The sequence below is a fragment of the Peromyscus maniculatus genome, chromosome 4 (genome assembly GCF_049852395.1).
Source record: "Peromyscus maniculatus bairdii isolate BWxNUB_F1_BW_parent chromosome 4, HU_Pman_BW_mat_3.1, whole genome shotgun sequence".
NCBI lineage: Eukaryota > Metazoa > Chordata > Mammalia > Rodentia > Cricetidae > Peromyscus > Peromyscus maniculatus.
In genome coordinates this window covers 65,275,558-65,287,555 of record NC_134855.1, presented here as the reverse complement: position 1 = coordinate 65,287,555, position 11,998 = coordinate 65,275,558, and the positions used below count along the sequence as shown (strand labels likewise).

At 34.3% G+C, this 11,998-nt stretch overlaps 1 protein-coding gene across 1 annotated transcript; it reads right to left on the bottom strand.

Annotated features, from left to right (window-relative positions):
• Positions 1-213: 213 nt before the first annotated feature.
• Positions 214-1,524, bottom strand: LOC102915640 (olfactory receptor 4C6-like). The gene is made up of 2 exons (XM_076568406.1): positions 615-1,524; positions 214-347 (listed from the first exon to the last, which is right to left on the bottom strand). Exons 1-2 carry the CDS (start codon positions 1,522-1,524, stop codon positions 214-216), a joined length of 1,044 nt encoding a protein of 347 aa, XP_076424521.1.
• Positions 1,525-11,998: the final 10,474 nt, after the last annotated feature.

Here is an 11,998-nt window from a genome sequence, read left to right as displayed (position 1 = left end):
CTTGTTTATTTGTGAACATGTAGGTCTCTAAGTCTTTTTTAGGCTTCAGTTTCATCATTAGTATTCATGAGAATGCACCTAATTATTAGTAATGTTTTCATTGACGGGATTCGAACCCACAGAAGTGAATGTAACCCATATGGTCCCCAACATTACAACTTGTGAGAGTGAAGACTGTAGAATCCAAGAGATATTGTGAAGAAGAGTTTTTGATCATGAATCTTGAGGATAACACCAGGATATAGAAGTGGAGAATAAACAATGGCAATGGATGAGAAAGCCAAGAAATACTTCAATTTTCTTTTCAAGTAAGAATTCACTAGGGACCTTAAGAATAGGGTAAGTTAGTCAAGTAAAACCACCAGAAGAGATCATTTCAGCAGAGAAGAGGGAAAGAAGTTAGAACATTAAACTGAGGAGCTTTATACTGTTCAAAATGCAGGTGTGAACACGAGCATGTGCTCATGTGCATGAATGTGTGTGAGTGAGTGTGTGTGTGTGTGCTCCTCAATCCCTTGTCCCCAAAGGACTGGAATTAGTGGGTAAATTTGATCTTCACTGGCTTTGTAGGACATATTTCTTCATGCCTTAACAGTTAGTGGCATCCCTTGTCCCCCGCTTAGTGCACATGTTCTTCAGAGCATTTTTCACCTCTGCATTTCTCAAGGTGTAGATCAAAGGATTTAACATTGGCTCAACAACAGTAAAGGACACAGCCATTGCTTTGTCTACTGGAAATGTCACCACAGGCCTCATATATAAGAAAATACATGGCACAAAGAATAACACAACCACTGTGAAGTGTGAGCTACATGTGGAGAGGGCTTTGCGTCTCCCTTCAGAGCTATAAGACTTGAGGGAGCAGAGGATGACTACATAGGAAGCAATGAGAATAAGGAAAATGGACACACACATCACCCCACTGTTGAGAATGACTAAGAGACCCAAGATATGTGTGTCCATGCAGGCCAGTTTCAACAATGGAAACAAGTCACACATGAAATGGTCAATGATATTGGGACCACAGAATGGTATTTGATACATAAAAAGAAGCTGAATGGTTGCATGCATGCATCCTCCCACCCAAGCCCCTCCTACCATCAAGCTGCACACCCGAGGACTCATGATGGTTACATAGTTCAGGGGCTTACAGATGGCCACATAGCGGTCATAGGCCATCACAATGAGAAGGATGATGCCCACACCACCAAAGAAATGTTCTGCAAATAGCTGGGTCAGGCAACCTTCAAATGAGACAATAGTCCTCTCAGAAAGAGAGTCCATAATCAACTTTGGAGCAATAACAGAAGAATAAGTGACATCCATGAGTGATAGGGATAAAAGGAAGAAGTACATGGGTGACCTCAGACTCGGACTTCTAGTTATGGTTACCACAATAAGTAGATTTCCCAACACTGTGGCCATGTACATAATTAGAAACAAAGCAGCCAATATTTTCCTCAGCTCTGGATTCACTGTAATTCCCAAAAGAATGAATTCAGTCACATTGTTTTGATTCACCATTTTTGCAATCTGAAGGACATACAAAATTCTGCACTGGAGGATCTGTAAAAGGAATATTACTTTTAATGAGTCATCATGTAGTGTTGTGGACATTTGTTTCTTCTTGTCTCATAACTTGGTGACACATGTATTTTCCATTCCTTTGTGCAGAAGCCAACAGCATTTAGAAAAAAGTCTGATAGTAGTTTCAGTCTCATTGAACTCAAGACAGCTTTGTCTCTCATTAATTCAACTCCTTTTTTTCTTTTTTATAATTTAATTTAATTTTACATATCAGCCATGGATTCCCCTGTCCTCCCTCCTCCTGCCACCCCTGCCCTCCCCCCAACATACCCCCATTCCCATCTCCTCCAGGTTTCTGTCCAAGTGCTTGCTGCTTGGACAACTTGGAAATTCTTCTTCACAGCTAAGTGTGTGCATATTCCTAAGAATATTGTATAATTAAATTCTGGGAAAACCTTGACATTGGAGTATAGCTGCTAACAAGTATTTATTAACTTGTTTTGCACACTCTTGGCTTGCTCCTTTGTCATTCTCTTTCTCACACTTCTGTGTTCCTACATCATTTTTTTTTTTCCACAGACAATAAAAGAAACATTACATAGCCGGGCGGTGGTGGCACACGCCTTTAATCCCAGCACTCGGGAGGCAGAGGCAGTCAGATCTCTGTGAGTTCGAGGCCAGCCTGGACTACCAAGTGAGTTCCAGGAAAAGGCGCAAAGCTACACAGAGAAACCCTGTCTCGAAACACCAAAAAAAAAAAAAGAAAGAAAGAAAGAAAGAAAGAAAGAAAGAAAGAAAGAAAGAAAGAAAGAAAGAAAGAAAGAAAGAAAGAAAGAAAGAAACATTACACATGCAAGACTTCCTGAACATCTCAAAGGCTCTGGCTTTTGCAGACTTGAAAGTAGAATGTTAAGCTTAACTTACAATTTCATGTACACATGGACAATGTTTGAGTCTGCATGGACTCATGCCATGTATTTTTTGAACATTTACCATGTTCTAGTTGTCGTACCTTGAGAAAAACCAAACACCAAGGACTACATACCAAAGACAACATCTTTTACACATGAGCATTTACTTTATAAAACTGGACTAGTAATATCCTCATTACATATTGCTAACATTTGGTGAGTGTTGTGCCTCACGAAATTGCATGTTTTACAATATTGTTTTTTTTTTCAGTTTAGAGAATAGAAAAAAGTCTTAAAGAGGTAGCAGGAGATGATACAAAATTCTCATAAATAATAAATACAGAAGTCAAATTTAGCATTTCTGCTTCTAAAACTAAGAGCAATTACAATCTATATTATTTCTCCCAGGTTAATGGCTAGTGCTCAATATGAATGACATTGCTATATAATTATCATTAGGAGAATGATCCTCTGAAATAAATTTATACTTCCTATGTCTACTTCATTCAGCAATTCAGAAGTAAAATTCAATGACACTCCTGTAACAAGTTAATATTCTAATTTTAAATTATGCACACATATATACCTACATATGTGAATATATATATTAATGACAAATTTAGAATATGAAGCCATCATTTAATTTGTCAAGTATCAAACAACTTTCTAAAATCCCCTTTTAAAATAAATTAAACCTTAAATGTATTTCTCACTTCCAAAAGTCCATATCTATAATGTGTCTGATATTATCATTTTATATGCTCTACGTCAGTGGGATGACATAAATATTCTAGTATAAATTTATAAGGAATTATAAATGACATAAATTTATAAGGAATTATAAATGACATAAATATTCTAGTATAAATTTATAAGGAATTATAAATCCTCCATCATAACCCACTTCTTTTCTTCCTGTTTTACTTGTGAAATCACCAGAGGAAACAAAGGATTCTAAGTGAGAATGGAAATGTCAATTTCTAAACCTACTTTATTTTTTGCTTATTATCTTCCTTCCAGGTAGTATACCAGTTATTTATTATATCACATGATATGGACACAATTAAAATTTTATGTTGAGAATAAGGAAGTTGAGTCTTAGAAACATTAAGGTATATAGGAATACAACTCAATGTGTCAAGTGTTTGCCATGAGGTCTATAGGAAACACATAAAAGAGCTGAGTGCAAGTGATGATGATTGTAATCCCAGTTCTTGAGATGCAGAGACAGCTAGAAATCTGGGGTGTGAAAACTAGCCACCTAAACCATTTGGTGAGATCCAAGGTAGTTAAATATCACATTTCAAAAAGAAAGATGGATGACATGTGAGGAATAATACAGGGGATTGACTGTTGAGCTATATACACACATGTACACGCATGCACAGGAGACAAGTGGGAAGGGAGAATCTCATATCAGATGGACTGGAATTTTGAATCAGGTACTCTCATTTTGAACTACACATTCTGAACTACACTAAAACTCTGAAGAAATAAAGTGACCACAGATAGCTATAAAAAAGAGTTACAACAGTCAAACGTATGATTTGTAAAACAAACAAACAAAAAAAAGTCTTAGTAGTAAAATTTTCTTTGCTGGCCACAAACATAAGCCATGTGTTATTTGGTTCACATATACTCTTTTTGCTCTCCCTATTACTGCTTAAAATAGACTGCGGCCAGAAAGTTCTTTGTAAACCTAAAATAGAGACTAACACTGATTCCTATCATGAACTGAAGGACCTCAAAATTTTTGAATACTACTAAGTAGAAGGAACACACCTTTAGAAAACAGAATAAATGAAGTTTATCGTTTCACTCTCTAGCTTCTAGTGTACGTTGAATTGCTAACTTTCTACATCTCAAAGATATTGTTATAAACCAGTGGAAGGCTATGTGCCCAAGGAAGTCATATACAGGACTTCTACATTAATACATAAAACATTTCAGATCTTACCTGCAGTCAGTCTTAATGCTTCCAAGTAAGATTTCCTATAAGCAACCACAAATCTAAAATAGTTTAAAATAATAGGTAGCCTGTCCATGTAGTAATGTATAATAATGCCCTCCTTTTTTTCTTCAATCTGGAAATCAGTCACAATTATCTCTTCATTTATAATATACATCTAAATCAAATTAGTTGGGCAGTCAAACTGTCTCAATAATAACCAAATCAATCTCCATTCTCTTCTTTTCATGGGTCATCCTCCCAGGGCCTGGAGTCTAAACCTCAAAATGCATGTTGCAATGGGCAAAGCCCTGAGTCAGAGTGAGCATTGTCAACTCTCTACAAGACTACTTACTGACTACTGAACACTCAATCCTGCAAACAGCCCCTGTGCAGTCTAGATTTCATGTAGATTCATACGAACATGTATGAGTAAATGAGGTAAATAAAGAAGTGAACCTGTCTGAGAAATGGTTAGAACTAAGAGCAGTGGGGAGGAAGAGAAAAATGAGTATGTGGGCAGAATATGCTCAAAGTATATTTTACCTTGTATGAAATTGTGTTAATGAAACCCACTACTATGGATGATAAATGTACACCAAGAAAGAAAAAAATTATAAGTATTCATTTTGTCTTCAATCTTTCTAAATATAAAACACAGTAAATTGACCCATTGTAAATACTCACAATAGACATGAGATCTCTCTTAATTTTTAAGTTAGAAATTGCAACATAATATCTGAACACATGTGTTTCCACAGGATTGTACTCTTATTAGTGCAGCTATTCTAAGAACTCTGTGCATTACCATGTAACTATTTACATGTCTATAAAAGAAATAAAAAGCATTGTCTTTGACCACCCTTCCTAGTTACTTTTCAAAAATGTAATTGTCTCACCTTCCCACTATCTCTGCTTAGATTTTCTATCAACAAATCCATGACCTTTTCTTCTACATCACTCATTTATTTCCCACCATTCTCTTTATTACCATCATCCTAAGCACTTGTTAGATCTTACCTGTATAGTTCCCATATTAGCAATAATTTATTTTTCATTATTTTAATGTTAATTTTAGCTTTTTAGGGGTATGTTTAAACATTATCAATTTATTCTATTCCACTAAACTTCAAATCTTTGATATATACACATACTCATTTGATAATATTAAATTGACCCATTGCTCCCCAGCAAGTCAGATGGCATTCTTACCTCTGGAAATGGAAGTATCACCAGCAAAACATAGCTGTCAGTCCCATGGTATCCTGCCTCAAACCGCATATTCACCATATTCCATAATTACTATTGCAGCTCTTAGACATGTGATAACCATGTTCAGGAGCTGAACCACAGCTTGGTGTCGCAATTCAGCCTTCATATCCTTTTCACATATGATCTTTTTGACAACTTCCAAAAAGAAGTAAAAATTCAAACTATAAATTTTTATTGATAGCTTAGGGCTCTTCATCATCAGACCACATTTGTGCACATAATAAAACACCCAAAAGAATTACTGACACATCAAAAAGTATATTTGTGAGTATATTGGTTGATTCAGTTATTGTAACAACTTGAGCTGTATCTCAGATTAATAAGAATATGTTTAATAATCAAGTAATTTTAAAAAATGCCTTCAATTTCATTTCTTTGTGGTCTCTGTGACCCACAAAAGCCAGTTAGCTGGATGATGTCAGTAAGTAAGTAAAAGAAAAGGTTGTCCAGGTAATTCTTTAAATCTAGGTCAAGGTGATCAAAAACACAGCTCCAGCAGAGATGTTCTCATGTTGACTCCTCTACAGAAGAGCTAGGAATCTGAATATGAGCAGAGAATGCAGTCCCACAAGGAAGTTATATTGAAAGGAATAGAGTTTCTAACAATCTCACAGAAAGATTAAAAACAGATGCTCTGAATGTTCATGTACTTAAAGAGAAAATAGCTCTGAGTTTGGAAAAGGGACTTTAATTTCCTTTACATAGGAAAAGTTTTCCAAAACTCAACCAGCAGCTTTTTATAATATCCCTCATCAAACCATGTCCATCATTCAGCTGTATTTTGAGCTTATTATTGAAGCATCTTCCTAAAAATAAACACCAGTAACATATTGCCTCAGGGGTAATGTACTTGGGGACAAAGAGGTCATAGTGAATATTGTAAATGGTACAAATTTCTAAGGCATGTGGGCTTTTATCACTTTTACATCCCTTAGTGGCCACATCTCTACTGACTGATGATCCAATCATTTTGCCAATAAATTCCCATCCACTCCTGCAGTGATTATGGTTTTCCCAGAGGCAGAGCTACAGTGGAACTGAGTCGCCTAATACTTCAATAGAAAATAAAACAAAGAAATAATAATGATATTAGTATCACCTATTTAATTATTGACTCCAATATTAAGTTGTAACAATTGCTACACAGTTATCTACTTGTCTGAAAATACAGAAGAAAGAGAATACTACTTATCTAGGACATATACCAAGGTCCTTGTATCAGTGGTCATTATCATTTATTTTGACAATCTCTTATCTGTTCAGACAATCGCTGAAATTTTGTCAAAATTAAGAATTTTGAAAATGAACCTTATTCAGGAAAATTAAGAAATAAATTATTTCTATCTTCAAAAGAGTAACAGTTTGGAAATGTTTCAAATTTAGAAATATGTGTAGTAATATGTTTAAGTAATATTTTTAAATGTTTATAATTTTAAATATTTTAATATTTTTATTAATTTAAATATTTTAGGATTATTTAAATATTTTTACATTTTAGATATTAAATTTAAATAATTTAAATACTTTTCTGGCTTAATGTTGAAAAGTACTAATATCCTACATTTACAATGTTATTTCATGATTACTGCTGACTAATAAGCACATTGAACTAGAAAATGTCCTGAGGGGGAGGTATTATACCTAATGATCTAGAAATGGGTAAGATCAGTGTTCCTCAGATCATTATTATCACCCACACAATTGAGGATAATTTTTAGATGTTTTGTTACTCTAATAATCCTACCTCTGAAATTCCACATGCTGCTACTACTTATGTTCAGATATTAATTATCTTTGTGCTTTAAATATAAAATGACTATGATATTTTCAGATATTATCATGCCAATTTTTAAAAATTTAGGGGACATCTCATGTATATTCTATTTGTATTGGGTCATATATTGTGTTTTATACTTAGAGTGAAGACAAGATGAATGCTCATGAATTATTTTCTTTCTTGGAGTATATTCATTGTTCATAGTACCGGGTTTAATAAATGCAGTTCCATACAAGCATATAATATACTTTAACCATATTCTTCCTCCATTCTCCTTATTCTCTTTCTCTGCACTGCTCTTAGTTCCATCCATTTCTCTAGACAGGTTCACTTCTACTTTCATTTTTCAAATATGATCTTATGAAGCTACATAGATTCCCCCAAAGAGAGAAAACATATTTAGTGTTGACTGATTTTATTTACTAACCATAATAATCTCTAGTTCATCAATTTTCCTTTAAACAATATAGTGTTTATTCTTTAAGGCTACATAAAATCTCATATATCACATTTTCTTCATGTATTTCTCTGTTGATAATCACCTTTGTTGATTCCATAATTATGTTGATTGTGGATATTGCTGGAATAAAGAAGATGCAATTTCTATTATATGTTAAATTTGATTTCCTCACGTTGTATGTCTAAGGAGTGTTATCACTGGATTATTTGGATATCTATTTTCAGTTTCTGAGTAGCCTCTGTGCTGATGTCCACAGTGAGCGGGCTAGTTTAAATTCCCTGCAGCAGTATGTCTGAGTTTAGGCAAACTGCTATTGCACTTTCAAAGACAGAACTGAGCCCTCTGATGTGAGATCCACTCTTCAATCCATGAGGAAATTATGTACTGCTTGTATAATATGATGACAAGGGGTGAATACTGAAGAGAGATGTTATTGTAAATATACCAAGTACAAAGGAAAACATTGTTTCCTCAGAATCTACATGTGAGAATACATAACTTTAAACTGAAAATACAATTTCTAAAGAAGGAATTTTTCTCTTAATTTTATTTAAACCACAATATTGAAGATCTGTCTAATATAGGGAGAAACAGATTTGAGGTCACAGCTTGAAAGAAAACTAGGAGGGATTTCTATGGGGCCCTTTAGAAAAGGTCCACATCTAACAACTATTTTGTAGTACACATTTTAAGTACTTTATTCCATGTATTTTTGTGTGTATTTATAGCCTACAGAAAAAATGAAGACTTTGATGATTCATGAGACAAAAGAAATTAGACAAAAGAAACTAAGTAATAGCAACCCACCCACTAAAGACAAGACCAGATATCAACACCTATAATTTCAATAATATCAAACCCAGAAGCATAGGCACCAGCACAAAAACACAATCATTAGCACTCAAGACAATATGTCTCTACCAGAACCCGGGAACCTAACTACAGTAGATCTGAGAAATGCATTATAGCTTTAACACAAGGCAAGTACTAAATGACTGTTATGATTATGTTTAAGGTCCTTAAAGAGGATATGAAATAATCCATTAACTACATCTATGAAAAAATAAATAAACAATGGCATAAAAAGATGAAAAGAGAGCAAGGCATGAAAATAGAAATTGAATCACTAATAAAATAAAATTTTCATAATAGATATGAAAAATTTAGGAAATCAAACAAAAACCTCAGAAGTAAGGTAATAGGAACAGAGGAAGGAAGAGAAACCCAAGTCAAAGGGCAGAAAACCATAGGGGAGACGTACTAGCCCTCAGCCCCTACCCAGATTCCTCTCAGAAATCCTTCTAGGAATGAGGGAGAAGTGAAAGATATCTACAATAATTTCATACATAGAGGCAAATGTCTTTTATTCTATATGCACTTTATTGCTGTGTTCTTTGGTTCTTCCATCTTTATTGTTCTCTACATATTTATTCTACTACATCTTTATTCCACTATATCTCTATTCTATTACATCTCTATTCTACTACCCATTACACACACACACTATATATATATATATATATATATATATATATATATATATATATATATATATATTCATTAGCAACTTGTTAGTAAAAACTACAAAGCAAACTCTCAGGAACAAGCATTCTGTTAAAAGTCACACTTGGCAAAGACTTCGTCAGCTTAATTGGTGATGGACAACAGCTCCAGATTGTAGAGTATTCTGATTCATCTCTTAAAGGGATAGCTACAAGGGTACAATGATAGAAATTAAACAAGAGATTTAAGGAAAAGGCAAAGAATGTATGTACTATTTTGTTTGATTAATAATATCTGGACATGGTTAATCAGCCTTTTTCTGTTAATCTCCTGAATCTGAGGACCTATACTTAATTAATCTACTGAGCCTAAAATCTTACATTAAAAACTGATGAAGAAATAAATATAAAGTGTTAATTGTTTTTTCAATCGGTGTATGGAGGTGCCAGTGGAGGGAACTTAGGGCAACATAGGTGCTATCAATCTCTTGAAGGACTAAGATATAAAAAGACCAGACACCTGCACTATCACTTCTAGTTCGCTATAGTTATTTTGAATGATTTTGATCCAACAAGGCCAGGCACCCACAATTCTGCGAAGTGAAAGTTCTACTCATCACTCAGTAATGAGTTGTTTAATTTCTGAGTTAGTGTAGTTATTAGAGATCAAAACAATCTATCAATTTTAAGTGTTATTGCATGTGGTTGTGGAGGATAAAAGAAGTGATTTCAGTCTTTTTGAATTTGCAAAGATTTGTTTTGTGCCTGAGGATTTTTATTTTAGAAAAGCTTCCATTTTACAGGTGCTGATAAGTAGACAATGCATTCTTTGATTTTGGGTTAGAATATTCTATAGACATATATTATGTCCATTTGATGTATGAAGTCAATTAGTTCTCAAGTTTTTCTGCTTAATTTTTGTCTAGATGACCTGCCTGGATGATTACAGGAAATGGAGTATTACAGTCACCTACTCATACTAGATTTATGTTAATCTGTATCTTTAAATCCAATGTACATTTAAGATACTAATGTCTCATTGTTTAACTATTTCTTTGATCAGAATGAAGTATCCCTCTGTAGGTGAACTTTTCTGTCCCACCTGCAAGCTCCCAAATAACCACAAGAAGACTTATTATTAGTTATAAAATATTGGCCATAGCTTAGGCTTGTTACTAACTAGCTCTTATAACTTAAATTAACCCATTCTATTAATCTACTTATTGCCATGTGGCTCAAGGCTTTACCTATCCTCCAGCATTTCTTGTTATCTTTGTGTCTCCTGTTGACATCACTTTTCTTCTTCCCAGAGTTTTCTCTGTCTGACTTTCCTGCCTATACTTCCTCTCTTTTTTATTAAACCAATCAGAAGGTGCCTTGGCAAAGACACAGCTTCACAGTGTACAAAAAGATAATTCCACAATAGTCCCTTTTTATCTCTTCTGACTAGTTTTAATTTTAAGTCTATTTTGTCAGATGTGTGCATTACATCCTTAGTGATTAACTCTGAGTTACTAATAATACATTGGTGTCACATTAAGGAAAGAAATATAAGCACTTCTCTTGGAGTCATTTAACCAAGAATTAATCCAGATTTGAATTCTCTATATCATCCTTCTTGTGTTTTCACTCCTCTGTCTATTGTATGAGTCTGAATCTGTACTTGCCTGCAGGTTGTCTTGTGATTCTATGTAGATCTAACATACGTGTATTTCTGTTTGTGCTCATGTGTCTCTTTGTTCTTATGTGTGTTTGATGGGTCTGTTTGTCTGTCCTGTGACTGTATGAATAATTGGTATCTCCATGTGTGTGATTGTATCTGGGTGTCTGTCCCTAACAAAAAATAATGGTTTCACAATGTTTTTATTTGGACAACATGGAAAGCATCACATGTAGGAAGGAATGGGATACTTTACAGAAATCTTAACCAAGTTTTACAAGGAATTAAGTGACTGACTCAAATTGAGTCCAACTGATCCAGATAATAAGCAGCATTGTTTATCAATCACCATTCATAAATAGTTGTTTTCAATCTTTACGGAAGGTATTAGGAAGTTGATTTTAACTTTTGTATTTGTTGCTATTAGCAAATGAAATACACATTGTCCAGATCATAGACATGCAAGCATATGTAATTTAATATTGTAGTCATGTATTAGCTGAGGTTGTAAAAGTTGATTACATGAGAAATCCAGGATAACAGTCTTAATTCTTAAGTGACTTCAAGATTTACTCTGGCTATGAGGTGTAGCAGAAGTTCCAGTCCCTTAGAGTGTAAGATATTTTCAGAATGTAGCATTCCCAAAGTCAGATAGCAATGCCAAATACTGTTAAACTTTAAAAGGTTCACACTGTTCAAAATATAGATTATATTTTGGTTTGTTTTGTGTGCCTAGGGACTTAGGAGGGAAAAGATGTAGTACAAATTTGATGGATTGGTGTGCTGGGTCCAATACACTAGCCTGCATATTGGGGCAGTGACATCGTTACCTAGTTATTAAGCTTGAAAGATGTCAATGGGCTGTATTGACAGTGGAGTGGAATAATGCAAGGGGGAGATCTCTGTTAGTTTTCTGGGAAGTATTACTTCCTGCATGTAAG

Excerpts from the sequence above, each read along its gene's own strand:
- LOC102915640 (XM_076568406.1), bottom strand. The coding sequence starts at position 1,524 with ATGGTGAATCAAAACAATGTGACTGAATTCATTCTTTTGGGAATTACA. Across the intron at positions 348-614 it reads GAACATGTGCACTAAGCGGG|TAACTTACCCTATTCTTAAG; the intron begins GGACAAGGGATG and ends GTTTTACTTGAC.